The sequence below is a fragment of the Phoxinus phoxinus genome, assembly GCF_949152265.1.
Source record: "Phoxinus phoxinus genome assembly, chromosome: 12".
Taxonomy (NCBI): domain Eukaryota; kingdom Metazoa; phylum Chordata; class Actinopteri; order Cypriniformes; family Leuciscidae; genus Phoxinus; species Phoxinus phoxinus.
Window position 1 is genome coordinate 24,254,344 of NC_136887.1, and position 15,131 is coordinate 24,269,474.

General features: G+C 39.6%; 1 protein-coding gene and 1 long non-coding RNA gene across 5 annotated transcripts in view; one reads left to right on the plus strand and one right to left on the minus strand.

Annotated features, from left to right (window-relative positions):
* Nucleotides 1-7,936, minus strand: part of pcdh19 (protocadherin 19) — a 56,016-nt gene extending 48,080 nt beyond the window's left edge. The window contains exons 1-2 of one of the 4 annotated variants that reach the window (XM_079630056.1): nt 4,714-7,936; nt 1,327-1,441 (exon numbers count right to left, since the gene is read on the minus strand). In XM_079630056.1, coding sequence (XP_079486182.1) covers nt 1,327-1,441; nt 4,714-6,860 — 2,262 coding nt within the window. In that variant the 5' untranslated portion in view covers nt 6,861-7,936. Of the gene's footprint in view, nt 1-1,113; nt 1,460-4,713 lie in introns of all 4 variants that reach the window. The other 3 variants (XM_079630055.1, XM_079630054.1, XM_079630053.1) reach the window with 3 other exon arrangements.
* Nucleotides 7,937-10,686: 2,750 nt separating this feature from the next.
* LOC307007747 overlaps nt 10,687-15,131 on the plus strand; it is a 50,341-nt gene continuing 45,896 nt past the window's right edge. The window contains exon 1 of the long non-coding RNA XR_013799669.1: nt 10,687-10,845. This is a non-coding gene — a long non-coding RNA (uncharacterized lncRNA). The remainder of the gene's footprint in view (nt 10,846-15,131) is intronic.

Consider the following 15,131-nt stretch of genomic DNA (forward strand, 5'->3'; position numbering starts at 1 on the left):
GTCCACCATAAACCACTGCATGCCACCCATGAAGAAAGAGAACTTGGGTGCGAATCGTTGTTTTGGCAATGATTGTTCTTAATGGTTGCACCTGAAATTACATGCAGTGCTGCCGATTAGCCAGGTCAGTGCATTTGGCAGATGTTCAGGCTACAGCTCTTTTGCTCAGCACGAAAAAGAGAGAGCAGAAACAGAGGTGGCCAAATAATCCACTTTGGCAACTGTCCAATATTGGCTGGCTCACTTTTTTATTTTACCTATACTTAGGTACCGACAAATAATGCAAGCATGGATTAGTATTGGTATGCAGGTTTAGTTAAAGGGATAGTTCACAAAAAAATTAAAATTCTGTCAATAATTATTTACCCTCATGTCGTTCCAAACCTGTAAGACTTGCGTTCATCTTTGGAAAAACAAATGAAAAAGTTCATAAACAGATCGCAAAACTAATCCATATGAATTGAGCAGTTTAGTCCAAATTTTCTTCAGAGACTCGATTGCTTCATATGATGAACAGATTGAATTTAGGCTTTTATTCACATATAAACATTGATCAGCGAACATAAACAGAAGCTTAACCTAACCTGATTGAACGCGCAAGAAAAAAAACCTCTTGAGGAAGCTCATTGGTTTTTACACGTCAAGCGTCATGTATCTTCAGAAAATTTTGGAATAAACGTCTGAATTAATATGGTTTAGTTTTATGACCTCTTTATGAACATTTTGAAGCATCCGTGTCAGTTGCGTAGCTGTCTATGGAGGGACAGAAATCTCTCAGATTTCATCAGAAGATCCTCATTTGTGTTCGGAAGATAAACGAAAGTCTTACGGGTTTGAAACGACATTAGGGTAATTAGTGAAGAAAATTTTCATTTTTGGGTGAACTATCCCTTTAAAAGAAACCGTATTTCAATTTTCCAGTACTGCAGTGAAAAACAAACAAAGGAACCGAGTAAAAGAAACCGCTAGCTATCAGTAAAGCTAATTTTGTCTTTTTGACTAGGTTGGATTAGCAGCCCTGCGACGGATCTCCCTCGACCCTCCCTCGACCCCTCCCTTGCCGCTGGTAGCCGTGGCAGGCTGAAGGATGGAGCAGACTGGAGCAAATCTCACCTCAGGCAGCGGCATGCCGTTGATGATGAGGTCAGGCTGCTGAGGGCCCTGCCCTGTGAAGGTATGGTGGAAGCCATGGTTGGGTGCAGCATTCCTGGAGTTCTGGTTCTCCACGTTGAGGAAGGTGCTCTCGGAGCGCCTGCAGCCCAGCGGCAGAGTCTGCTGGTGGTAGTCGAAGTAGTTGAGCGAAGAGGTGAGAGACGAACAACTCACCACATTCATCTTGTCCGTCTCCTCCACGTCCCGCGGCACCAGCCGGATGTCGTTCTTGCTCAGCTTCTTCTTCTTGCTGGTCTTCTTCTGGTTGCCGTAGGAGTACTCCGCCACCCTGCGCAGGTACAAGAAACTGAACAGACTCAATAAAGCAGTGCTCTGCCTTCCTCACTGCACACACAGCCAGCACCAGGTCCTCGCCTGGCTCGGGCTGAGGTGCCAGACCCATATTCATTGGCGGCGCAAGAGAGATCGGCCACATTCGAGCGACCTCCGGCCGCCAATGGAGCCGACATCCCTCATTTGTTTGCATTTGCATGCTCGGCGATTCGACTTGTCACAAACACACATACACAATGCAAACATGCTAAACCACAGAAGCACACACAGCGACAAATGATACTAAGCGTCATAGCAAATGTAAGCAATAATATTCAAAGCAAAGCCAGCATTTATGTTTTTTTGTTTAGTTTTTTTTGCTCGTGTTACAAACCAGCCCGCTGGCAGGTGGGTTGTGAATTTCAATTCTCTGAGCTACACTCTGTGGCTACTGTTAACTTGATTTGAGGGTTTTGATTCTAATCACAGTAAATGAGAAACTTTGAGATCTTACCCCGAAGGATGCTTAAGTTGCAATCTAAACATAAACTTATGAGCTCATAAAGAAAGTTAGTGTAGTTATGTCTGAGCTATTCCCCCCTGACACCTCTCTCTCTTTTCCCATGAGGATCATTACATCTCATATCCTGAAACAATCTTACACTGATTTCTTTCTATGTCATTAGAAGGGCACACATTCATCGGAACTTACGGCTTTAGCTTAATGGTACGCTGGCTCTGCCTGCAAAACACAAAGCTCCTCTTTCTGTGCTTTTCATTTGGATTCAGCCTGTGCCTCCCTGCTCTTTACTTTTTCCTGGCTTGGAAAAATGATAACGGTGCAGGACCTTATCTTTTTAGGAGGCATCTAAAAGCATTTTTTCCTCTGTGCGAGTTAAAGCACACACTTTTTTTCCTTTAAATTAAGCGGCCCAAAGCATGCTTAATAGCTGGTCGAAAAAAAAATGACTATTATGTTGTCGATGGAATAGTGAATTTGTTTCTTTTGTTAAAGAGATTAAATTGCAAATATGTAAGAAGAGATTTAGAGAGGTTGCTTTCTGGAGGCTCTTCATATTTAATATGATGACGTGAATTATTATTATGAATATTATTAGGTGGTGGTGTTGTCTGTGTTGTTTTAATTAAACTGTTGGTTTTTGTTCTGTAAACTGCAACAGCATCAGTGTATTTTATTTAACTGTGTTAATAAAGTCATCGCAAAGGTCTGTTTGGTCATATGTGTTTTGGCTCTCGTCGCAGTGAACACAATCCAAAGAATCTCAGATGAGCCAGAAAGGAGAGTCTGTGAGCACTGCAGAAGAAAACCGTATCAAGCACTCTCACTAACCCCCTGTTGGGAGAGCTGAAAGCCTCCATCAGGTTTCTATCAGGAGAGGAAAATAAATGTTAACAGCAGCAATCTAAACACAGGCCATCTCTAACCATCTTGCGATCACGGCATGGTAGATCCTCTGCGTGACTAAACATCGAAATCACGATATAGCCTTCTTCAAAATGTTTGATTGCATACATCTCTGTTAAGATGGATCATTTACTGTATGCTGCTGCATTACAAGACCGAAACGTCAACAACAATTTGAGGTAAAAATATGCTAATGGTTTCAGGTTAAATTTGCAAAAGCAATTTATATGGAAATGTTGAGTGGTAATGTAGCAGAGGGAAATCAACACAGTGGCCAATGTTACAGATTGATAAGCATTCATATTACAGTAGATTAACAAAATAATATTCTCCCCTACACACTATGTGTCAAAGACTATTACAGGTCTATACATTTGCATGATTTACCTTTTATGAGCATAATTGTTATTATGAGAGTGTGATTGTTGCCACAGCAACATTTGGTTACTATGTCATTGCTATATTTTTTTATACAGTGCACCTTTACGATCACAACCATAGTATGTTGTCATTTAACCCATAAATAAAATCTCTAAATGTATTTTCTAGTCAATATTTTGATTAGAGCAAATTTGAGAGATGGCCGAGAGGTCATAAAAATACACCAATAATGTATGCAGGCGCTAGTCTCAGTGCAGATGGTGTGTATGAGGAAAGGCCTGTGCTTGCTTACCCTTCCTTACTTAGAATGCATCTTTCACCAAGTAAGGTTACACATTTAAAAGTTGTTTTTGCTTGTTTTAGAGCACCTTATCATTTAGCTTGTATACTTTTCTATTGACTTATTTCAGAGATAACCCACTAAACATAGGTTTAATTGCTGCTTAAGCGTATAAGCATTTATATCATTCAGTGATAAGTTGGAATGAAACAAAGAAGTTGTTAGAAGAAAATTGTGAAAAGAAAATACGTAAATATTTATATTGCTATTGTATCTGCTATTTGTTTACATATTTAATACATTTATTTTAAGCTCATTATGGCTCTCCTCATAGCCTATAAGGCTTTATAACTGAGGAATTAAAAGAAAATGATGCAGCTTTGTAAGAAGTAATATTTATGATGGTATAATAATCATGATAAACGGATGTAATGATTACTAAAATTATATCATGTTATGCTTATTTATGTCATCAGTAATGGCAGCAGCAGAGCAAGGCCTGAAGCGCATGCACACACAGTTGAGGACACAGCACATGCACAGCCAAGATACACATCAATCATGCTCTCCTATGTCTTAATCAGTCTCATTCATTAATCATTGTATGCTGATTCATTTGTAGTACAAATATATGCAGGAAAGAAAACTAGACCAGAGTGCGAATTATGGGATGGTTGGTGAGGTCTGACCCCCTAAGTAAGGCCTGAACTAAAATTATTTGTTGGCCTTTCCATATTTTGCATGTACACGTGTAATTATTAGTTTTTCATTTTAAAACAATGCTGGCGGAATTTCTGCCAGTAATTTTTTAAAAACCAATTAAGTCAGTCTCGCGCAACCAAAATTGTTCTTTGGCGCCCCTAGCAGCCATCCATCAACTACCCAGAGATGTTTGAAATATACAAACTTTGTTGTTATTTACTTGTGTGCAAATAATGATCAATGGATAATGTGATCGAACAGTAGGCCTACTACAATGTTGTGTCGACTGTCGATATTCCATTCCGTCCTAAGGGAAAGACCTCGAGCAACGTACTGTTGCTATGGTTACCACCTCAGGTGAACAGTTTCCGTCGGTGAGCTTGTGTTTATCTTTTGGGGTTAGGCCTTTTATTAACTCTGTTTTAGGCCAGTTAATAATTCGCACACTGAACTAGGTTGTTTTTAACTTAAAAGAATGTATCAAAGATTGTTTGGGTACCTGCAGTTGTATGTTCGGATTTCCTTGTTATCCCTTTTGCACTTGACTGCCACAAAGATCATTGTGACAAACAGGATGACTGCGATAGAACCCAGGGCAATGATGAAAATGAGAGACAGGTTGACGGGTCCGATTTGCTCCTGTGCATTGAGATCAGGTGAGAGATAAATGACAATATAGGCAGAGGCAGATAGAGAAGTTTGGCCGTGGTCGTGCGCCACCACCGTTATTTGATAGGATGGTTTCGCGTTCTCCCCAAACGTCTTTGTGGTTCGCACCTCTCCATTTATCTGGTCTATTTCAAAGTATGCCATGTCTCCTTCTGAAATTGAATACGTTAACCTTCCGTTTTCCCCCTCATCGTAATCATCAGCTTTTATTTGCGTAACCAAATAACCAACTCCAGCATTTTTCGGAATTGACACCTCCGCGGTGCCATTGACCAGGGGCGGGGTGGTCATCACTGGTGTGTTGTCATTTACATCCAGTACAACAATGCGCACGGTGGCGTTGCTGGTCAAAGGTGGATCTCCCCCATCCTTCGCAGAGACTTTAAACTCAAAAGTCCGCGTATCTTCGTGATTAAAAGCCCTAACGCCGTATATTTCGCCGTTTGAGTTCACAGTAACGTAAGATTCCACAGACATGCCCCGCACCTCCGACTTGATGATTTCATATGACACAGTGCCGTTCATGCCCAGGTCGGGGTCCCTGGCGGACACCGCCAGCAGAAACGCACCTGGGACGTTATTTTCGAGGACCATGGCTTGATAATGTGGCTTAGTGAAGTACGGGGGGTTGTCGTTTTCATCCGTAACTTTCACTGCAAAAGATTTCGAGCTTCTTAACGGGGGATATCCGCTGTCCTCGGCTAGAATGGTCAAATTGTACATGTCTCTCTGTTCCCTATCCAGGCGGCCATCAACAAGTAAGGTGGAGAAGCTCTCGAACTCGTTGAGTCTAAAAGGCACATTGCCCTGCAGTCTGCACTGCACTTTTCCATTCGGTCCCGAATCGTTGTCTGAGACTCGCACCAGAGCTATTACATATCCTAGAGGAGCATTTTCGCTCACCTCTACAATCTCACTGTTTTCTGACAACAGTTTGATTTCTGGCGCGTTGTCGTTTATGTCGATTACATTAACAATCACTTTGCAGTGGGCAGGGATCGAGTTTGGACCCAGATCTTTGGCTTGGACATCAATTTCGTGGACGTGCAATTCCTCGTGGTCCAAAACGCCATTCACGGTGATCACGCCTGTTTTAGGGTCGATTTTAAACATTTGTTTGGTCAGGTTGGAGACAAAGTTTATGAATGAGTAGACTACCTCGCCATTGGTTCCTTCGTCCGGGTCCGTAGCGTTCAAGTCTACGACTAACGTACTTATGGGAGAATTCTCCAGCACGTTTACAGTGTATACTGGCTCATCGAAAATTGGGTTGTTATCGTTGGAGTCTATGACTTTGATGTTAAGTTGCACAGTCCCAGACTTTGGGGGGTCTCCACCATCCTCCGCTGTGAGTTCAAACGTGTAACGCGACTGCGTCTCTCTGTCTAAAGTCTTTTCCACCACAAGTTCTGCGATTTTGGACCCGTCTCCCCTCGTCTTAATCTCGAGACCGAAAATATCATTAGGGGTAATTGTGTACGTCTGAATGCCGTTGCTCCCCGAGTCCGGATCGCTTGCCCCCTCTAGGGGAAATCTGGTACCGGGAGCGGCATTTTCAGAGATTTCTATGTCAATGTGGTTGGTGGGGAAGCGGGGCGCGTTGTCGTTTACGTCGATAATCTCAATTTTAATCACGCATATCTCCATCGAGTTCGACATCACCTCCAACGAAATAAAACACTTCGGTGTCTGTCGACAAACAGCATCCCGATCAATTTTTTGCTTTGTGATGAGCAGTCCGGCGGGGCTCAGATTAACCCATCGCGGCTCGGAATTGGAGATGACCCGTAAATAAGGCTGTCGGTTTCCCAGTGCAAACCCCGCAACTTTTGCGTCCGCCGTCACGTTGGCTATCTTTGTGCCTGGACGCAGCTCTTCTTCCACGGTGTATTTCAAATTGAAAACGGCATTGACTCCAGCCCAGCACAAGAGAAAGCACAAAAACATTTGTACGAAATCCATGTCCTTGGAATGCATTATAGCCTACCTGTTGATGTATGTCTTCACGCGCTCATTTGCATGATATTTTATTAACATTTAAACCTATGCACATTCGGTACGAGGTAGAAAAAAATCAAAAAGCTCCAATAAGTCAAACGAACAAAATCACAGTCTGGTAGATATCCTTTAGAATGAACGGAAATGTTTATATCTGCGATGAAATTCATCTGACTTGTACTGATTACGCAGTTAATAACTTCCATTTACTTTATCGAAATCTTATCAGGCCACCCATCTCTTGCATTATTTTTGAAAAACATATTAAGAAAACTGGTGAATAATTCTTCATATAATGAATGTGAAAACATTGTGAACGAAAAACATGGCTTCAACATGAACATTTGTGTAGTTCAGGATAACCGAGATGTAAACCGACCATTTTGAGCCAGTGAAATAAATATTCAATACAAATGTAGGCTGAATGTCCGCTGGAAGGTCCTCAACTTGTGAATGAATGAAAAGAAGGATCCAATTCAAAAATGTTTGCTCTCTGTATCATGATTCGCGATGAACACTTGACATTGAGTTAAAACATCGCTCGTGCCTAATCAATCCATTTAATGATGTTAAGTTGGATGTCTCCTCCTTGATCCGCATTTATGTCCATGCACATATCCAACTGAAACCACAGTGATTCCAATTTCAGAAGGAAAAAATCAGTACAATCTCTGAAACTGGAACAATGATGGAGAACCAATATTAATAAAATATCAGTCCAGTTCACAATTCAGTGATATTCCCATTCGAGCAAGAGGTGGGTGTCTTGTCCAGTGAAGATTTCTCTCGACAAGCGTACATTTCTTGTATGAAGGTATTTCAGCTGGCCTTAGTCCAGAAAGAATGAAACTAAATCCGAATAAAACACTGAGGAAAGATCAGTGAAAAAAAACAAGCATTTGTAAGTGCAGCCGGGCTCGTCTCGCCGTGATAAAAGCGCCCGGTCAGAAATATCCAGCCTCTGGATGAAGCGAAATAGTTCTTGATATAGTTCTTAAATGTGTCTCACTGAGGGAAACGCACGGCGCTCATCTTCAGCGCATACTGTCGAATGCACAGCTCAGTGTCTCGCGCTCAGTCTCAGGACCCGCAATCCCCACAGCCAATCAGAGGTTACACTGGAGAGCTGGATTTGCTGGTGGGTGGGGCAAAACTACAGATATGAACTCGGCCAACTAGCTCTAGTTCATGCAACACAGCATGTTACGCGCGCCAGTTATGTCTGGACATACAGTGTTTGAATTGTGCAATTTTTGATTTTCAGGAGGGGTGACTTTTTATAAGGAATTCCCGTTGCAATTTTTAAGGTGCAATTAGTTGAGGTAGATGTCCAAGAAAGACGCTTGCAGTAAGTTATTGTTATATATAACAATAACTATTATATAAATATTAATATATATAAAAATATATATAAAAATATATTTATTTTATTTATTTATTTATTTGTTTGTTTTTGTCTAATGATTCGTCCGATTTTTCGTGTTGCTATTCCTCCCAAATATTATTTTTCGCGAATTCCGTTCTTTATTAAACTAAGTTTTGTAGGCTATACATAGACCTATAACGATACGATTTATGTCTATCCAAATCAAAAGTTTACGATTAATATTTTCAAGCGGCTATCTGGACGACTCCTGATAGGCTACCCAATCAATATATTCAAAATGAATACATTTTATTGTATTTTCTTGACCTAAAGCAGGTGTGCATCTATTTAACCCGCTGGCAGAACGATCAGTTTCATTAGTAGAAGTATAAATAGCCTGCCTAATTTTCGATCAGACAGATCTGAGTAGTATCCACGTCATTATAGCCTACGCCTGACACGAGTCTGTATATCTTCGGCAAATAGCCTACGTTTTTTACTCACTTCTATACGAGATTCAGTAAGATGTAAAGGTGAGAAGCACGTGTTGCGCTCGGAGTAGCTGTGCTAAGAAATATTAATGGCATACATGCATATTAAATTGATCACTGCACAATACCAAACGCTATGGCTTGGAATTATAGCGTTTGCGATTACGAATCTTCTCTTCAGGGAGCTGCCTTTCATTCCCATGATGACGGCCACAACATTCTCTCTCTCCCTCTCTCTCTCTCTCTCTCTCTCTCTCTCTCTCTCTCTCTCTCTCTCTCTCTCTGTGACACACAGACAGAAATAAATAAAGGCGCATGCGGACGAAACATGATATGAAATGCTACGAGACTAAGGGACAAACAATATTATATTAATTATAAATAATTAATTATTATTAGCCTAGTTATTATTGCATTATTATAAATCCGCGTATTTTTGTCATTACTTACTCCTTGTCAATATTTCAGATTTGCCTATACTGCGCCTTTTTTGTAATGGCTATTTAAATTCCTCAGTATCTGGCTCATGAACACGCACAAAGAAGAGTCAGGAGTCATGTGCACACATGACAGCATGTTGAGGGTAAATCGTGTTTAAAGTCACAAGGCTGACACCTAGCGGCCGACACCACTTTTTTTCCTCATATTTGAAGAAACTTTTTTTGTTTGTTTGTTTGCTTGTTTGTTTGTTTTTTTGCTATGCTCAGACATAAATGTTGGAATACTAAAAATGCAAATGTACACATTTATATTGATGCAAAACCCCGATTTTGTATAGGCCTATTATATATTTAAACTTATAAGATTACACATTAACAACGTATTTTATGGTATTTATTTATCAATGTATCTAGTTAGTTAGGCTAGTTGATACAATTAATCTGTATATTCCTGGGGTAGTCGATTCCAAAATATTTGACTTGACTGACCAGAAACATCGCTTCTTTGCTTGTTCTCAAGCAGTCATATTAATAAGCAAGCACAGATGTCATCATCTTTAAATATTGCAGTTCATGTTTGTTTCCAGCTTGAAATGCTTTAGGGACAGCTGTCAACCTGTTGCTTTGCTTACTGTTGAAACCTGCCTTTCTTGCAAAGCAAAAACAAGATACTGAAGGTGTATTTCACAGCTAGTTTTATCATCTTGGTGTAGAAAGATTGAATTATGAGGATGACTGTTATTTTTCCTCGAGCCTTTTAAAATTTAGCAGTGATATGTTCCATCCATAAAACTGTGAAGGAAATGGTGTATATGGACTCCTGCCTTGACAAGTTGTTTATCTCACTTTCCTCACACAACACAAGTTCACATGTTTTGACATGCACCTTCACTTTGACATCAAGGTTAATAGATCTAATGTCAACACACACAGAATGCATTACGCTATACACATTTTAATGCTCAAATGAAAATATTTGTTTATTATTGTTGTGCAACATTCCTTTAGTAGCCTACTCAAAAGCCTCATTCTTAGAATTGTCTTTGATAATTCGACAGCATGTGGAGATTTTGATTCTGCAATAAGTAATGCATACGGATTGGGTTTTAATCTTGCTGTGTTCCAGTCATTGTAATGAAAGAGAAATGACCATCAAAGAGAGATAGCATAAAATGGATCCTGCATCCAAAAAGCAGTGATGGCTCTCAAATAAATAATAACACTGCATTGAAAACAAATCCTTTTCAGTAAGGTTAGGGTATAAAAAGAGCAAGAAGAGTGGGGGATCTGTCTTTCTACCAGGCTGTCCAAATATTTTCGTATGATTTTTTTTGTTTGTTAATGATGCTATAATATTGTTTAAATAATTGATGTATAATTTGTTTATGTTTTCTAAAATCACTTTCATAATAGAGAATTCAAGTTGGGTTTGATATTTATGCATTTTAAACATTATTTTATTTATTATAAAGTTGCAGTACTTTTATTTTGAATTGGCTCAAGTTAATGAGCAAATTGAATGGAAGAACGTAAGGCTACTGACATGACGTTATTTCGAGAGAGAAAAATCAGGATGAAACTAATTTTGTTCGGAGTTCGTTTTGGGAGTTCGAACTCTTCGAAACAGCTTTGCCAAAGCGAACTTTACGGAAAACTCTACGTAATAGGTAGGTGTGCGCGTATGCTCCGCCTTCTTTCACGTGAAAATCTTTTCTGGTTGATTTGGCCTGTTCACTATGCAGTCAGACGGCCGTGAGTAAACGATAAACACACTGGAGAGCTGCTTTATAGTTGAAAATGAAGGTACTTCTGACGAAACGAGACACTGACACTGTTTTTCATGTTTAATGCGGTAAAGCTGCTTGATTTTAAACTATCTGTTGTATAAAGTGAAATATAAATAAACGTGACCTGACTTACCCCCAATTTCCACCAACTGCAGAACGGCTGTGGATTCAATAGGTTTCCATTAAAGTCAATGTGTGTATTTTCACTGACTGCGGAACGGCTGCGTTCCGACTCCGTCCCAGCTCCGGCGATCCGCAGCCCTCCGGAGCAGATACGCAGAGCTACTATTTTTGCCGGATGCCGCAGCCATACCGCAGCTATTCAGCACAGGGCAAATTGTGCGGGACAGGTTATATCGCGCGATCATATGTGAATCTCGTGGGTCCCCGTGACTTCAGCTGTCAGTCATGGCCGCAGCCATTCCGCATTTGGTGGAAATCCGGGGTTAGAGTGTCACAGAGCTCATGCAAACCAAGTTGCTATGGACATAGGCTTTTCTAATGCTTTATTAAAATGCTTGCTGTTTTCTCAATTTTATTGAGTTTGTTTTATTATTGAGATGAAAGCGCACGGCACATATTTACATATTCATCTAACCATTGCTATCAGCAGCGTGGGTTACATATGTTCAAAACCAGTATTTCGACCTTCGTTTTACCCCTAAACGAAGAAAAAAGAACTTTGCTGTGAGTATATCTAGGCCTTTAGTTTCTGCAAGCAAGCGGCAAGCACAGTCATTATGCCTTGATAAACGCTTATTCTCGACAAAAAAGGACTTAAACGCTCATAAGGAAGATTCAAAAACGAATTCTCTTTCTCGCAGCATGCAGCCAATGAGTTATTTTGTTTTATTTTTCTGTATTTTGTGTCAGTAAAATGCCATTACATCTGTTTCGCACGCTTTTGCGCATGCTTTCGCTGTGTGTCAAGCTAATGTGATTTCTGTGTTATGTTCTAAATACAGTGTTTAGTTTTCACAGTGGATTTGGGAAAAGTCTTCAAATAAACCAGTAGCAAGAGAACCACTTGTGTCTGCGTATGCTTGGAGGGTGACACAACTTTCTTAGCCCAGTACCCCTCTAACTGCTAGAACCCTTTGTGTGAATTGCTAAGTAAAGTAGCTCAAAGGTGCACCCAGTCTGAACTGAAGTCCAAGCTACTTTGTGCAGCGGGAGCCACTCAATCATGCAGTGGTTTTTAACTTTTTTTAAGACACTTTTTTTTGCTCCCAGACTTGAGCCAACACTTTCCACAGTACATAGAGAATAACTGATTTGATGCTATATTTTGCTGCTAAAGCATGGCACACTTCTGTAGCCAGTCCCTTCTGCTCACTTTGAAAAGAATATCTGAGCTTGGATGATATGTTGCTGCCTTATTACTCTTAGTGTGCAGCAGCATATCTTCTACTGAATAGCATGGGCGTTCACCGAGACTCAAATCTACAGGTGTCCTTAGAGAGAGAGAGAGAGAGAGAGAGAGAGAGAGAGAGAGAGAGAGCATGATTTATGGTGAGATGGGGGCTCTTTCTTTGGCTGGAGCTACAAAGAGGACTACTCCATTATGGTCTTCATATACGGTATTTCAGGCATTTGATTTCCTCATATGATCATGGCTGGAAGCAGACAGCAAGATGACTGACAGGCCCATCCTCAGTGTAGCCTTGTCCTGATCTGTGCCTTGATACATTGTGTTAAAACATCCTCTCTCCATTGCACCTTTGCATCAGTGATGGAGCACTCGATATTAAATTGCTTGTTGTTTGTCACTTGGTAAAATGGAGTTACAAAGGGCAGTTTTTTTATTTGAGTTACAGACGATTCATTTTTAGCACATTGTTTGTGTTTATATCTAAATATTGTAGTTTCATATGCATATATTTGTTAGGAGATTGAGTGTCGTTTTCAGCTATTACCGAGCGCTATTACCATCTTCTGCCCTTTGCTGTGTCTGGCACAATCTTCTAAGCAGAGGTCATGATAAAAGATTTGGTCTATTGAGCCGAGCTACCCTGCATTGCTGATGAGGAACTTGAAACACATCCTTAAATGTTTTATTGACAGTAGAAAGTATACAGGAATAATTCTCCCGCTTAGCCTTGTCTTGTCTCCTTTTTCCATAGCCTGGCAGATGGAAAACTATTTAACAATTGATATGTGATATTAACATGTTACTTTAAACACAACAACTGTTTCCACTGGAACCTCTAAAAGCTATTATAAGGCTCTGAGAGGTTTTAGCGATGGCTGTATTTAAGATTTCATTAGGAAGAAAAAAAAAATTGTAGTGTGAAATGAAACTGCTGTTAACTGTTGTTGGCAACTGTTTACACAGCCTGAGTAAAGACTGGCACAATACCAGAAAACCATTTGCTTCAGTCATCATTTTTCAACAGAGCATATTGTGTCATGTTTTTACAGATGCTTTTACTTTGAAGATATTTCATTTTTATAGTGAGTTAAATTGCGATCATGTGCAAAAACGAATGACTACTTAAAATGAAAAGTCATAAATGCGTTTGCATGTATTTAGACGGACAACATGTACTATGCTATTAGATTAACTCTAAATTATAAGCAATTAGTCCGTTTAAATTATTGAAATAATATTGCCAGCTTGGCCTTGTAATGTCAAAGACTTGCTATCAGTAAGAGCTGGAGAGGGAATAGTCAAGGGATGAAATGTACACAGTGGTGCCAGTCACGTCGTAGGATTCATCACTGTAACTGGCACTCGGCACAGCTGCAACCAATTAGATTTCACTCCACTCTAGGCCCAAACAAGATTGAGCTGTATTCACACTTCATTGTGGAACTTATGACGGCTGCAAGTGAGACTAATAATTAGTAACCCAACATCCCATTTGCCTTCACTATGACACGTTTAAGAGCACTGTGCTCTATTTATGCTAGATTAATTTGAATATTTCAGCATTTAGATAGCAATTAATACATGTAGTTCCACCATCTTTATGGAAAATGTAATCCCTTTAAGGCTCATGTGTCTCTAATTGCCGTAATGGCTTTTAATACATACCTCTTGATGGGGAGTTTTGAGAGCTGAAATAATGTAATAACAATGCATACTTGATTTATCTTAAAGGGATAGTTCTCAAAAATGAGAATTTAAAAGGTTTTGGGTTTGGAATTACAAGGGTCAGTAAATGATGACATAATTGTTATTTTTGGGTGACCTATCCAGGGTCCCCGCGGATCCTTAAAAAGTATTAAAAAGTCTTAAATTCGATATTTAAAATTTAAGGCCTTAAAAAGTCTTAAATTCTTATTTTTACTTATGAAAAGTCTTATTTTTACCTATGAAAGGTCTTAAATTTTAGATGACACTTTGACGACGTATCTAAATGCTTTCCAAATGAAAACTATTTAATTAGCGTAGGCTACGTATTATTTTTATTATTCTATCTTTGTGGATTTGCTTGTTCACGTGACAATTCGCGTCATTTACGGCAGCGTATTAGCCTGCGTCTGTCTCCTGCACGCGAGAGGAGAGGATAAGAGAACGAGTAAATGTCAGTTCAATAGTAAGTTCATTCTTTGTGCTTAGGATTGTCTATGAACTATGATGATATTGTAATCATTGTTTTAACTACGTACGAGGCACCGCGAGTTCGAGCTGACATCGCGTTTGTCTCTCATGCTTGCTTTCACTGCGTGATATGTCAGTACAATTATGTCCCCAAATGAGTTGTTGTCTTATTATATTTATATCATGTTATGTTGTTATATTAGAATATCACGAGAAAGAGTGCCGTTTTCCTGTGCGCAATTGCATGTGCTATTTATTTTATACAACAGTTAAATTAACAATGTGTGTTACTTTTTATATTGTCAATATTGTTTGTTTCCCCCTTTATTTCGCCGACGAGAATTTCATAATGAAACTGTAGTCCAACAGACAGCGATTCTATTTTAAAAACTGAAATCCGCGTTTTGAACGAATCATTTGATTCAATGAATGAATCGGCCGTTTGAACAAATCGGTTATTAAGACAGTGACTTACTGCCACCTACTGGCGGGTTTAGTTGCATATTTAAAGTACCCTTTAATTAAAATGTTAAAATTATAAATAATTTCATATTTAAATATTGAATAGCTTTATTTATGCAATTGCAAATTAAGTGTAAATATAGTAATGCCAGTTCGG